The 14,860-nt window shown below is 51.5% G+C and overlaps 1 protein-coding gene across 5 annotated transcripts in view; it reads left to right on the top strand.

The window, feature by feature from the left end:
• Nucleotides 1-10,984, top strand: part of pak4 (p21 protein (Cdc42/Rac)-activated kinase 4) — a 28,076-nt gene extending 17,092 nt beyond the window's left edge. For all 5 annotated transcript variants that reach the window (XM_056611309.1, XM_056611313.1, XM_056611310.1 and 2 more), the window contains exons 2-11: nt 1,084-1,311; nt 2,761-2,993; nt 3,922-4,123; nt 4,708-4,953; nt 5,457-5,954; nt 6,442-6,575; nt 7,370-7,496; nt 9,507-9,632; nt 10,213-10,347; nt 10,510-10,984. In XM_056611309.1, coding sequence (XP_056467284.1) covers nt 1,111-1,311; nt 2,761-2,993; nt 3,922-4,123; nt 4,708-4,953; nt 5,457-5,954; nt 6,442-6,575; nt 7,370-7,496; nt 9,507-9,632; nt 10,213-10,347; nt 10,510-10,665 — 2,058 coding nt within the window. In that variant the 5' untranslated portion in view covers nt 1,084-1,110 and the 3' untranslated portion in view covers nt 10,666-10,984. The remainder of the gene's footprint in view (nt 1-1,083; nt 1,312-2,760; nt 2,994-3,921; nt 4,124-4,707; nt 4,954-5,456; nt 5,955-6,441; nt 6,576-7,369; nt 7,497-9,506; nt 9,633-10,212; nt 10,348-10,509) is intronic.
• Nucleotides 10,985-14,860: the final 3,876 nt, after the last annotated feature.

Below are 14,860 nucleotides of genomic sequence, written 5' to 3'. Positions count from 1 at the left end.
CGTGATTTAAATTTTGACCAAAATAATCGTGACTATGATTTTTTTTTCCATAATCGAGCAGCCCTAACCTAGACCCTTTTGGGCGGGGAGTCAAGCATCCCAGTAGCCCTAGTGAGTAATGACTATAACACAGGGGTCCCATCAGCAGACGCTGTTATCACTGGTTCCCAGTCACACCCCATAGCTCCATCTGGAACTGAACCTTTTCAAGTGATCTCGAAAAAACCTCCCAATTAGGAAAGGTTAGGGCAGTCGTTCCGTCAGCGTCGGTGGAGGTCTAGTGTTGATGCCTTTTGTTGCTGTGTTCCTCGTTGCCCTCCAGTGAAAGGTCACAGCTGGTATAATGGCACCAGGTCGCCGAATGCTCAACGGACTGTAACGAATGGCACCGTCTCCCTCTCTATCTCTACCTCTCCCACACGCACATGTGAACACGCACAGGATTTCTTGCACTGTTAGTTCTTCCCCACATCAGTCGTTTGTCAATTAGGGCTTACTGCAGGCCCGCCCGCGCTGTCTCCGCAGTGTTTCACTCGCCTCATTTCCTCTCACACAAAAACAACGCGATCCATGCCGGGTTCTACTCCGGGTTCCATGTTTTCCTTAATGTTACTCTTAAAACGCTGTATATTCCATTTATCCATGATCTCTCGCTCAATTCCATTGAAACAAACCTTATTGGAATGGGAATTAAACATACAAATTGGTATCATAGGAGGTATGTAACAAATATATATTATTAACACCATCTATCTCCATTTCTCTCCCTCTCTGTCTCTCCCCCTCTCCCCCTCTCCCCCTGTCTCTCTCTCTCCCCCTCTGTGTCTCTCTCTCCCTTTCTCTCTCCCTCCCTCTCTCCCCTTGTCTCTCCACCTCTGTGTCCCTCTCCCTCTGTGTCTCTCTCTCCCCCACTGTGTCTCTCTCCCTTTCTCTCTCCCCCTGTGTGTCTCTCTCCCCCTGTCTCTCTCTCTCCCCCTCTGTGTCTCTCTCTCCCTTGCTCTCTCCCTATGTGTCTCTCTCTCTCTCCCCCTCTGTGTCTCTCTCTCCCTTGCTCTCTCCCTATGTGTCTCTCTCTCTCTCCAGGGCTGATGCTGGTCTCTGGCAGCCATCATGTTCACCAAGAAGAAGAAGTCCCGTATCCAGATCTCGGCGCCCTCTAACTTCGAGCACCGCGTGCACACCGACTTCGACGAGCAGGAGCAGAAGTTCGTGGGGTTGCCACGGCAATGGCAGTCGCTGATAGAGGACACGGCAAAGCGGCCCAAGCCCTTCATCGACGTCACGGTCATCACCGCCGTGGAGCCGAGCAAGGTCAGAGGTCGCCGCCGGCTTGTGTTTCCAGTGCTGGCCACTAGGGCTGTGTTAAAAAAATCGATCCGCGATCCGATATCGATTCATGAAAAAAAAAAATAATAATAATTTTAAATTTCAAATAATACTTGGATTTTTGTCTAAAATAAATACTTGATTCTTGACTCTTCTCTCTCTGTGTCCCTCTTACACGTACACAGATACAATCACAAACACATGGAGCTGTTTTGTCTATGGGACAGTATTTATTTGCATTATGTCCGTAAATAGATCGATATCGAATCGGATCAAATCGTGGATCGAATCGGATCGTGACCTTATGAATCGGAATCGGATCGATCCAGGAAATTCGGATCGATTCCCAGCCCTACTGGCCACTGTTAAGAACACTAAAGTGTTCAGTTGACCGTTGCTTTGTGTTTGTTAGGGTGGTCCCAAATATTAGAACAACCAAGTTACTTTTGTTAGTTTTGTGTTTTTGGACATTATTTGTGTACTTGGGAACACCAGTAACAATATGTACCACACCCTCCGTGATGCTGGTCGATCATGAAAACATGAATCGGAGATCCCATAATCGCCGTCCAAAATAATGCCGGGCTTGGACTCACACACAGATCATGGTGTGTCCTCAAATGTTTCCCCAAAATGCTCAATGAGTCCTATAATCATTGCTATCGCAGTTAGCATTACCTGCAGTTAGTCATCCCAAATGGGCTAAGTGAGTTGTTCGCTGTTGCTGTTTATACACTCTGCGGTCCAATAATAAACACTGTCCGACATGGCAGACAAAGCGCTGATGTGTTGACCTGAGTCCTCTGCTCTGTCTATATCTGGGACGCCACAGGAAGTCCTGACCATAACCATAACCCTGGATGAGCTCGGTCCAGACCAAATCCTTTTTAGCTTCAGGAACCCTGACTACAGGCAAAGCAAGCTTTACTGCCAGTAAACAACGCCGACGTTAGGGGAGTACATAACCTACCCTCACATCACTCCACAAAGATACATCGTATGATGTTTTAGAAGAATAACCAGCAACTCGCACGGCTTGACGACCTCGTGAAGGAGGCTAGAGGTGTTGCCCCGGTAACAATGTGTTTCCCCAACAAGCTCAGAGAAATGCATGCCATGACATCATCCTTATCATCCATCATGGAGATGTATCGTCAACGTTCAGGTTCTAATGAAAATGAACGGCCTGAGTCGGTACTGTTGAGCAACGAACGTGTGGGCCAACTCTCGCAGATGTGTTCAAGGAGCTCTCAGGGTCTGGTATGGGTGCATTATAACCCGCTGTTCTACTAGCTTTGTTACCAAGCCAAGAGAAAGAGGTATGTGTGTGTGTGTGTGTGTGTGTGTGCTTTCCAGCTTTGTGAGCACGTAGATACTGACAGTGTGTGTGTGTGCACGTTCATACCGACTGTGTGTGTGCTCTGCCCCCTACAGACCATCGTGCGCGGCAGCAAGCTGGGAGTGGACGGCTCGTTGACCTGGCTCCTGGATGAGTTTGACACCATGTCGGTGACGCGCTCCAACTCCCTGCGGAGGGACAGCCCCCCCGTGCAGCCACGCAGAGACTCCGGCTCCTCGGTTGGGGGTGGAGGAGGAGGAGGAGGTGGAGGAGGTGGAAGGCAGGAGAACGGAGATCCACAGCACAGACAATACCAGCCAGCAGACAGGTGAATAAGGATCATGAAAAATTCATTGCATTTATACTGTGCTTTTTCAAGACACTCAAAGGGCTTAACATAGGGGGGGGGGGGTTGGGCTGACCACACACTGTCTGTCACAGTGGAGAGGTGAGGAATGATGATGCAATTAAATGAGAGACCAGGGGATGATTAGGCAGCCATGTTGGCTCAAGAGCCAGGTGGTGTAACCGCCTGGACGCCTCGTATCCTCACGATGATTGCCATTGGACCTTTATTGGTCACAGGGAGCCAGGTCCCCTTTGTAACGTCCTCCACAGTGCTCTTGTCATGCTAGTCCAGAGGGGTGAGCACCCCCTGCTGGCCACCTCCAGCAGCACCATCTGGGGCCGCCGTCTAAGGATGCACCGGGCACCTCCCGCTGAGCCTCCAGAGCTGGGCCGAGCGCCTGGGTGCTGGCGCCAACCCGGCACCGGGGCACCCTGGGAGGGCTGCAGGCTTTAGGGGTCGTCATGGTTCCTCAGTGGACCTCAGCTCACTCCTTTTCACTTCATTTTCTAAACTGGAACTGATTTTAGAAAAAAAAATATGACTAACATCTGAGTTATATAGCGAGGAAGTAGCATCGGTTCGGTTCCAGTCATCACCAAAAGAGGAACGTCTCGGCAATAGTGTTTAATTCCCTGTTCAGTTCCAAACGTGTAATTTTGGGGAAGGTAAAACCAAAGAAAAATAAAGTACAGACTAATATGTACTTTATTAGTCCTAGACGGCAAATTCTATCCACTCAACCACACGCGTTCTTCCAACTGGTATTGTTTGGAGGCCTGTCATGATGCTAACTTGTCTGCAGCCTTGCTTTGTAGCGCTAGCTGGGCTAGCTGGGCTATCGGGGCGTAGCGTAGCTCCTGACCCCGGCAGTGCTAACCCTTTCCCCCCCCCCTCCTCCCTGCACCAGACCCAGACCGGACCAGCCCAGCGGAGCGGACCCCCGCCAGCCCCCGCGGGCGGTGCGCCCCCCGCACAGGGAGGAGGGGCACCAGGGCCGGCCCCAGCAGCAGCCCCGCGGCCAGGAGCCCAGCAGGGCCCCCCGAGACGGGGACAGACCGGTCCCGCCCCCGCCCCCACACAGGGACAGGGAGCACCGGAACCCCCCCCAGGTAGCTGGGAGACTACCCCCCCAAGGGGGAGGAGCGGAGGGGGGAGGAGCTGAGGAGGGAGGAGCTGAGAGACTCCCTCCCTGTGGGAGGAGCTGAGAGGGGAGGAGCTGAGGGGGGAGGAGCTGAGGGGGGAGGAGCTGAGGGGGGAGGAGCTGAGGGGGGAGGAGCTGAGAGGGGAGGAGCTAAGAGGGCAGCAGCGGTGACCTCGCTCTTCCAAAAGTTGGCTGCGTTCCGGTTGAAGCAGCAGCAGCCGCCGCAGGGCGGGCTCGTTACCCCGAGGCGCCGCCCCCTCATCACGATGTCTTTGGCTCATCAGATGGGGTATTTTTAGACCGTCATCTATTATTGTGACATTTACCCAAACAAAGGCGCGAGTGCAAGGGAAGGAACACTCCCGACTAGGTGTCAAGGACATAGGAGGCGTCCTCGCCATTGAGGCCCCGCCCCCCTTCCCTAGGCTGCTGCTGCTGCTGCGTTTACATTTGGTTGTGTGCGGACCCTTTAATCCAAAGTGCAGAGTCTCTCTAGGGGCCCAGTGATGCCACTCAGTCCATCTCACCTCCCCCTGTTCCCCCTCTGTTCAGGACCCGGTGGTCCGCCGGGAGCCGCCCAGCGACCGCAGGCCCAAGTCCAGCTACACGGGGCGGGGGGACGGCAGCCCCCAGTCCCCCCGGGACAAGAGGCCCCTCTCCGGGCCCAGCATCCGGGCCCCCGTCCTGCCCGTCCTGCCCGTCAGCGAGGGGCCCCTGAAGCCCCTGCAGCCCAGCGCCCGGCCCTTCAACACCTTCCCCCGCACCGACAGCGAGGGGGGCCGTAGCCCCACCGGCCAGGTGAGGCAGAGAACCCCCCCCCCCGTACCCCACATCCCATAATGTTTAGGTTGGTTCTGCTCCCTCCTCGTACCAAGATGCAAACCACTAGTGTAGCTAGCATGCTTCAGCCGGACAGAAAATCCATCAAGGCAAAATGTATTGTTTTTTAGGATTTGCAAGGATTGATCTCTTTATCTCTACTTCCCTCTATTCCCTCAACCTTCCCCTTCCTCCCTCTCCCTCTCGCTCTCTCTAGCAAAACCACCACTCGGTCTCTCTCTCGGTCTCTCTCTCGGTCTCTCTCTCGGTCTCTCTCTCGGTCTCTCTCTCGGTCTCGGTCTCGGTCTCGGTCTCTCTCTCGGTCTCGGTCTCGGTCTCGGTCTCTCTCTCGGTCTCGGTCTCGGTCTCTCTCTCTCCTCTCTCCTCTCTCCTCTCTCTCTCCCTCTTGTTCTTTATCATGCTCCCTCTCTTCCTCCCTCACTCATATTTGTTCTGCTTGTTTATTGTCCCCCTTCCCCCAGCCCGGCCGCCACCCAGACTCCTCCCCCCACAACGGCCCCTCCAGCAGCTCCACCCGCAGCACGGCGGGCAGCCAGCCCCCCATCAGCCTCCCCCACCACCACGCCTCCCACCCCGGCCTGGGCCCCGACCCCGCCCGCCAGCAGCACCACCACCACCCCCAGCCTCCACCACCGCCCCAGCACCCCCACACCCCTCACCCCCCCGTCCCGGCCCCCAGACCGCCGGCCCCCCCGGGCACCCACCCCGCCGGGCCCCCCCCCCAGGGGCGCTCCCCCCAGCGGGAGCCCCAGAGGGTGTCCCACGAGCAGTTCCGAGCGGCCCTGCAGATGGTGGTGGACCCCGGGGACCCCCGGACCTACCTGGACCACTACATCAAGATCGGGGAGGGGTCCACGGGCATCGTGTGCATCGCCACGGTGAAGTCCACCGGCAAGCTGGTGGCCGTGAAGAAGATGGACCTGCGGAAGCAGCAGCGCCGCGAGCTGCTCTTCAACGAGGTGAGGCCCCCCGCCGCCGGGCATGCTGGGAGGTTCGTGCTGCTTCGGGGGTCCTCTGGCAGCACCTGCTGCAATTATCTCAATGAAATCTTGTACTTGAGATTGCACCTCTCTGTATTTCCGTGTTCTAGAAGAAAGTAGTTCAATCCGGATCGCTTTTAACTCACTTTATTTTTTAAAGTATTTCGGTGTGGTAACTATGAAGCAGAAGGAGGGGAGTTGTATTCAACACGCACGTGGAGCGACAAACCGCAGTCCTTTGTATCTATCTGGAAACTCGGGGCTGCCATGTGTTTCTGACCTCTAATCTGACTCCCGCTCCGCTTGTATCAAGTAGGCGTGGCCTATGTAACGTATTGGCTCCGGCTTCCTCACCTGTCTAAAGGTGCTGCCATCTGTGGCTGGAGTAGTTAAGAAGGTTTCGTGTTGGGGATCAATTTACATACACATGAGTGGATGTAATGGTAATAATTCTCTTTGATTGCAGGTGGTAATCATGAGGGACTACCACCATGAGAACGTGGTGGAGATGTACAACAGCTACCTGGTGGGCGACGAGCTCTGGGTCGTCATGGAGTTCCTGGAGGGAGGGGCACTGACAGACATAGTGACACACACAAGGTGAGGGGGGGAGGAGAGTTGGTTGTCATGGTGCTGTCACACCAAAATTGTACCGGAGGCGAAAATAGTACCGCCTACGTAATCCGCGTTCGATCGCGTCGAACGTTGACGTAGGAATGTTCTTGAACATTCGCGCTCATTCATTGAGCGTCACAAGACGAAATAAAGTTAAACAGGTAACACTTATTTTACAAATGCCATATATTAGCATTGCTAACTTTATGTTTGTATTGTATTTAATTGTTTAAGCACATTTAGCTAGTAAACTGAGTGTATTAACACTAGCTAGCTAGCTAGACTATGATACAATTTTCAACACTCAGTTTACTACCTAAATTCAATACAATACAAATATAAAGTAAAAACAAGTGTTATCTGGTTTATGTTATTTCGTCTTTGGCAACATGAGCGAGTGTTTTTTGAAAGCTGCCTGGCAACGGACAATCGCGTCGAACGATGACTTAATGTTTCGAACGCGGATTACGTAGGAGGTACAATTTTCGCTCCCGGTACAATTTTGACTGCCACTTTTTAACCAAGAACTAAGTAGCGGGAATTCTGGCTTCAATAAACAGTTTGGTCACCAATAAGTGCTTGAGATACTAGCACCATGCACGTGTTGGCCTCTGTGCTAAGTCTGCGTACACTCCACACTTTATCAGCTGACTGAAAAGTAGCTGAGGGGACGAGATGGATGGACGAGAATTGTGTTTAATGTCCACAAGGGGGCAGTACTGCTATTGATTTCGCCGTGGATGTACTCAAATATCTAACATTTCCCCCTTTCTCTCCAGGATGAACGAGGAGCAGATAGCAACAGTGTGTGTGTCGGTGCTCAAGGCGCTGTCCGTCCTCCACGCACAGGGCGTGATCCACAGAGACATCAAGAGTGACTCCATCCTGCTCACCCACGACGGCAGGGTCCGTACGCACACGCACGCGCGCGCACGCACGCACGCACGCACGAAAGATGGACACAAGAAAGATGGACACATCGAAATTCATGCGAAACTAATAATTTACTAATAATAACTTGTTCCGCTTCTCTTTTCCGAGATTATTCAAAGTTGATCCATCAACAATGAGGAAGATATAACATCAATGTCCCTTTTCAAAGAATCTCTCTGCCAACCACACGGGCTCGTCTCTCTGTCTCAGCTCGTAGCTGTGGGCTGTTCTCACCTGCTGCAGCAGTCGGCTAAAAAAGCACAGATGGGCTGCTCGCGGTCATGCCTCCGTCGTAAGGATGTGCACACTGCACTAGTTCTGGCCACTGAGCAACAGGCAGTATGGCGGCTCTGATTGAAGCTGTAGCTCCATGTACTAATTCCTAGAGGTCCATTGAGAAGCACGGAGAACCAGTACAAGGGCTAGATGGCAATAAGCTCAGTGATCACATGTAATAATGTACTGCAGATTACACTCTCACTCTCATTATTCTGGGGTTTTAAATCTGTGTGTAGCAGCGGATGACTTGTTCCTGGCCAGACAACTCTTATAAAGGGCTACAAAGGCAGTTCTGAGATCATACTTCACCTCTGTCTTATGAAGATGTTACGTTCTTGAAGGATCATAGCGTCTTTATTGAGAAGGCGTTACTAAAGCAGCTTCCTAAATTGACTTTTTAAACCCCCCTGCTCTAAATGGTACCACATACACAGTACTACGTCTGTATATGGAGATGTGCTTTGTTCCTTATTCTGCAGCGGTACTCAGAGGTTCCCTCTGAGTGGATGTGAAACACTCCCTTCAGTACGCTTTGTGTTCCCGCGCTGAGAGCAGTCAGACGCCGACGCTAAGCACGTCATCTTCAAGGCTGCAGTGTACCACGTTATGAACCTGGCCTGTTCAGACCTGACTCGTTTAGTAGAGTTCTTACTGTTGGGGATCAATGGTGCACAAGCTGGTCAGCTGCTGGTTCTGCAACAGGACATTATTTCATCTGTAACTCTGAATAGGTTCTCTTTCCCCCGCCCCATGATTCATGGTGTGATCAAGCACCTTCTGAGGATAGATAAGATCTAGCCGGAGGTTCTTCTTCTAATTTATATATTTTGAGCAGTGGTGTGAAGATTTGCGTGGCGTGTTGGACTCCATTCTTGTGTTTTTCGAGAAGTCACTTGAACTGTGTGTTGGACCGACCGACTGACTGACTGACTGCTGCCCTGTCTGGTGTAGAATTCTGGTATGAGCGCACACAGTGCTCGGAACAGGATGTGAACTCACTCAGGCTTGTGCCACACGTGAATGTTTGTGCGTTAGTGTGCACACGTGTGCGTTAAGGTGGGGAAGGAGGATTTGCATCACAGCGTGAGAATCGTGTGGTTTACTTTGTTTTGTCAGATGCCGGAATTTCTTTTTTGTTATCAGCGAATCTGAAAATAATGCTTCTTCAATAAATTGCATAACCTAGCCATGAAGGTTCCTTATCTAGTTGGGTGTCATCATGATGGTGGACACCAACCCAGTTTTCTCAGAAACTAGGGTGGGTGGCCCACACACACACACCGCCCTAGATGTAGAAAATCGCAAAATATTTGACTTGTGTAATGCGAGCGATTCGCCCACAGTGGAAGCGGAAGGCGTCTGAAGCTGATGTTCGCTAACCACATATGACGGTATGACCACATAAACTCTGCAATCTGCTCCTCATCTGGCAGTGTGTTTCCTGCCCTTTAATAAGTCGCTCTACGATTCAACCTGGTATCGATTCTAACTTAATTTAGACGACGTCAACGTCCTCCGTGTGGAGGTGACACTAAATCACTAAACATTTTTTTGCAAATGACACTTTGACGAGAAGCCTGGCCCAGACGGATGCCCCTTTCAGAATCGACTTCCTCGGACGCTGCTCCTTTCACATCGTGAAGTGGCTGTCCCTCACACGTTCACTCGTTCACTCACTCTGACCGTGTTCTGCCTCTCCTGCAGGTGAAGCTGTCAGACTTCGGCTTCTGTGCCCAGGTGTCTAAAGAGGTCCAGAGGAGGAAGTCTCTGGTGGGAACCCCCTACTGGATGGCCCCAGAGCTCATCTCCAGACTGCCCTACGGCCCAGAGGCAAGACACACTGTCACCGCTCTCTCTCTCTGTCTCTGTGTGTGTCTCTCTCTCTCTCTCTCTCTCTCTCTGTCTCTGTCTCTGTCTCTGTCTCTCTGTCTCTGTGTGTGTCTCTCTGTCTGTCTCTGTCTCTCTCTCTCTCTCTCTCTCTCTCTCTCTCTCTCTCTGTGTGTGTCTCTCTGTCTGTCTCTGTCTCTCTCTGTCTCTCTCTCTCTCTCTCTCTGTCTCTCTCTCTGTCTCTGTCTCTCTCTGTCTCCGTGTGTGTCTCTCTCGCTCTCTCGCTCTGTCTCTGTGTGTCCATGCTGAATCCTGCACCAGAACAAAAAAGGGTTGGGGGCTCGGACCACAACAAGCGTGGCTCTTTGGAAGGTTTCTCTGCAGGGGAAGCTTGTCCCAGGTGCCCTACCTTTCCTGTCCGCCCTCACTTCCTGTTCCTAACGTGTGTGTGTGTGTGTGTGTGTGTGTGTGTGTGTGTGTGTGTGTGTGTGTGTGTGTGTGTGTGTGTGTGTGTGTGTGTGTGTGTGTGTGTGTGTGTGTGTGTGTGTGTGTGTGTGTGTGTGTGTGTGTGTCCCGTCTGCAGGTGGACGTCTGGTCCCTGGGCGTCATGGTGATAGAGATGGTGGACGGCGAGCCGCCCTACTTCAACGAGCCGCCCCTCAAAGCGATGAAGATGATCCGGGACAACCTGCCGCCCAAGCTCAAGAACCTCCACAAGGTCGGCACCTCGCCCTGACGCCCATCTGACACCTCTAGACTAAATGTGTATAATGGATCGTCGTTGGGGCACTGACCTCGGTCATCTCCGGGGGGTTAATTGGCTTTAAAGATGACCACGGGGAAGTGACACCACGTGGTTTCCTCCTCCTCCTCCCTCTAGGTCTCTCCTCTCCTCAAGGGCTTCCTGGACCGCCTGCTGGTGCGAGACCCTTCTCAGCGCGGCTCAGCCAATGAGCTCCTCAAGCACCCCTTCCTCACCAAGGCGGGCCCGCCCTCCTGCATCGTCCCGCTGATGAGACAGAACCGCATGAGATGAGACGCCGCGGCCTCCCGCCACTAGAGGGCAGTGGGGTCCGATCGAACACGACACCGGGACGACCTGACTTGAGGCTCTAGCCAAACTGAGGCCAGGAATCACGTGCTGGGAGCAGCGTCTTGGGGACACGGGGGTGTTGGCATTCGGAACCACAGAACACTAGAGGAAACATTCCCTTACCGTGTGTGCGTGCGTGCGCGCACGTGTGTGTGTGTGTGTGTTGCCAACACTGTTCACGACGTCGGTGTGGTGGATTCTCTTGGCTGACCCCTCCCTTGTGCTGCCCTCTCCAAAACCTGCCCCTCTGCCTCGTGTCGGTGTTCTGGACCTCTCAGGGCCCCCCCCCCCCTCCCCCCCCCCCCCCCCCCCCCCCCCCCCCCTCTGGCTGCTGGGCCCCTTGGATCGGCTCTGACACTTCCTCACCTTTTAATGAGGTGAACTATTTTGGAAGGTGCGAAAAGAACTACATTTGCTTTGTAACGTCCCAACGTGGACATGACCTGTGTCTGAAGGGGGGGGCGGACGTACGTTCTCTTGCACCCGTCATACGCCCCGGAGCCGTCGGACCGGCCCAAATAGATTCACGGAGCCACCAACCTTTTTTTTTTTCCTTAACTTCCACAACTATTCTTATCATCACTACAAGAACCCTGGAGCGGAGGAGTGAAGACCAGGATTCCATCTCCATGACAACTAGAGCTAACTACTGAACGAGGACCGCGTCTGGGAAATGAGTCATACGAACGGTTCTGTATCCATGGAAATGCAGTTTTTTGTTTTTTTTAACGGAAACGTAAACACTGGAGTTGTGTTTTTATTATTTTTTAATAGATAAAGGAACCATACTATGTAAGTACGCTGAACATAGAGATATGTGGGTTGTGACGCTGTTTTCATCATCTCTATATATATTTTTTAATTGCAAAATGCGTTTTTGTTTTTTTTCCTCTTCTGGTTTTATGCCTCTGTAAGATGTGATGGTTTTTGAAGCACTGTTGAAATAGAAACCCCACTCCCAGTGAGGGTGTACCCCCACTCCCAGTGAGGGTGACGCTCACTCCCACTGAGGGTGACGCTCACTCCCAGTAAGGGGGACGCTCGGGGGTCTGAGTAAAGTCCGTACCGGGACCCTGTTGTATGGTTTTAGATAGCTGACCTTTAAACGGTTTTAGGATTTCTGTTAGAATATTTAAGAAAATGTCGTCAAAACCCCAGCGCCGTACGGAGGTATGTCGGCGGATGGGGGCACAGAGAAATCGGGCCGAATAAACACTACAATGATATGAAAAGTTTGACATTGCTGATTTTAAAGAAGGAACAAATGAGGAAGGCATTCCTGTTAGTTTTGTAGTTTGGATTTGGTTTTTAATGAAATTATTTAAAAAAGGTTTGTGATATTCACTTTTTCAATCTTATTTGTCATATCGTTGCTGTACTCTTTTTATTTTTTAACCCAACATATCTGCTGCGCTCTGTTCTTTCCTGACTTGTGTCTGTCTGTGGGTCGCCTCTGGTTTCCATGGTAGTCAGCTGTAGTCTCTGTGATTGGCGGTTCTGGTGACGTCAGGGGGCCAAACAAAATCCCGAAACACAAAATAACATGTGGGAGTGAGTGAAGACTTCCAAACGGATTATCACTGTTTAGAAAGGAAAAATCCTGCCTTACTCTGCCCCGCTCCAGACTCAACTTTAGGGTGTGTGTGTGTGTGTGTGTGTGTGTGTGTGTGTGTGTGTGTGTGTGTGTGTGTGTGTGTGTGTGTGTGTGTGTGTGTGTGTGTGTGTGTGTGTGTGTGTGTGTGTGTGTTGGGGGGCTTTGGTTAACTTGAACTGGTAGCGTGTGTGCGTGCGTGAATGCAGAATCCGCACAGGAAACCATTTGTATTTCCATTCATCCACAACTCTGATCTTCTATCTCTGGATGCACACAGATCAACGGGCCGGGCACTGTGAATCCCTGGCCTGGATTTACATGTTGGCCTTGGCCCTTGTTAATCTATGTAGCATTGTGATCACCAGGTGGGTGAAATAGTTAATTTTTGCGCTTTTTAATATCAAACGGGACCAGATGTCTTGGGGGCGTTCGACACCTGGAGAACACTTTGTATTGGCGTTAGAAGTGGGTCAGAGAGAGGCCTCAACCAGTCATCCATCATCGTTGTAGTGGTCGTGGTGGTGACTCAATGCCTAACTGTTATGGTGCCAGTCTGCAGATAAAGCCATCTGGGTAGGTTGAGGTAGGATCACTTGAATTCGGCATAATGTTCCCTATCCCAAACCTGAAACACATTTTTATTATTATCCTAAGATGCTTTCCCTGTTGTCTGACTTCACTGTTTGGGAACTCTCATCTACTTACCTGCTTCCAAGTTCCTGCATAATCTGCCAAACCGGTTCTGTTAGAAAGCTGACTATGCAGCAGGTTATATCATTCACTTTTTATCTTGTCAGAGGACTGCAGAGGTAGAGCTTTTTCCATGAAGAGGTGATCATAAGCTGGAGATGGTTGGACAGTCATGATGAGGTGACCAAAGTCTGGTTAACACGATTGCCTCCCTCACTGGTATTTTCAGATTGATGGTTCCATTCCACAGGCGTTTCCCAACTGCAACGGTGCATCGATCGCAGCGCTTGGATTCAATGGCCTCAATGAGCATCAGATTAACTGAGGAGTGAGCGACTACTCGACCAATCACGGCTAGGGTGTTGACTCACTAGTTTGGTTTATCCTCTATTCCAAGAAATACGACTCATGCCACAGATCCTCGCCAGCCCGGCTGAGAATTCCAATCTAATGTGCTCACTGTGCTTTAGAAAAATGAACTCATACCAACTCCTCTGAAAGCTGGGCGTGTAGGATACTGCTGGGTAGATGTGATGCTTATTATCCTGTTTTAGAACGGTTTTATATCCCTCTGAAGAGAGATTCAGTAAATTCTTGGGCCTGGTTGAACACTATCTAACGGGGCAACCACACGCATATCTCTACGGCTGTCAGGACTAGTTGGAGTACTAACCCCACGATCCCCAAACGCTAGAAAACATGCACTAGAAACGCAGAGCACGTGTCGCAACGCGGTGTCTTCTGTAAACCAGATGCGTGAGCCTTGTGAGTTGTGTTTCTTCAACCAGTATGGTCAGAAGGTCTGGGGTCCCCTCCAGGCAGGGGCTGTGGTCACCAAAGGGGTCGGGTCACATGACGGCCACATGACCCGTCCCATGACCGACCTCCCCGCCCAGTGCGTGGTGTGTTGTGATCGAACCCTCCCAGTGTGTGGTGTGGTGGTGTGTTGTGACCAACCCCTCCCAGTGTGTGGTGTGGTGTGGTGGTGTGTTGTGACCAACCCCTCCCAGTGTGTGGTGGTGTGTTGGGACCGAACTCCCCTCCCCAGTGCGTGGTGTGTTGTCCTGTGACTCCTGTCTGATCCGACCCGTCTGCATCTCAGCCTTCCTGTCTGGACTGGTGCTCATCTCACCATCGTGAAACACAGAACAGAACCGATAGGGAAACAGAAGCTAGGGGGGGTGGGAGGGGGGGGGGGGGGGGGCTTGGGCCTGATGGGATGTATGCGTGGGCGGTGTCCCGGGTGTGCTGCCAACATGGCCACCCTGCTCCCCCCTCTGAGCGCTGGAGCCAACTGGCAGAAGGAAAGAAACTGGAATGACGCTGGGGAGCGGGTGACGTCACGGTTCAGTTCACACTGGTATCCCGAAATGGACTCTCGGATTGTTCTATATTTGAAGACGATTTCTTCACCGAGAGTGTCATGTTTGAATATTAAATAAAAGCCCTTTAAACCTTGGAATTTCTACACTGCTTTTCCGGGAATCCTCAGTGGATGCTTTTGGTTGGGTAACTTAAAATAGCCTTCTGTTGAGTCTGCTGTGTGGTGAGAGATCGTTATCCTTTTTGAACGGTTTTTATTTCTGGATGTTTGACTTTGGAAATTTGTAGCACTCTATAATTTACCCCCCCCTCCCCCCCAAGTGTAATCTTAAAGGAATCTACTGACCACGCTTTCATCTACTGTGGGTGAACAAAACGCTGTCTGTGGAATGTATTCTTCAACTACATAAACCTAATGTACTTTCTGCAACCATTCTTCTTAAGTTTTTCTGCGTAATGAAGGTTTCCATTCCACCATTCATCCAACCTTTTCAAATCCGACACTTCCAACGCAAGCTGATTTCTTGTTGT

Source organism: Gadus chalcogrammus, chromosome 16, assembly GCF_026213295.1.
Source record: "Gadus chalcogrammus isolate NIFS_2021 chromosome 16, NIFS_Gcha_1.0, whole genome shotgun sequence".
NCBI classification, from domain to species: Eukaryota; Metazoa; Chordata; class Actinopteri; order Gadiformes; family Gadidae; genus Gadus; species Gadus chalcogrammus.
This window is presented reverse-complemented; position numbering and strand designations above follow the sequence as displayed.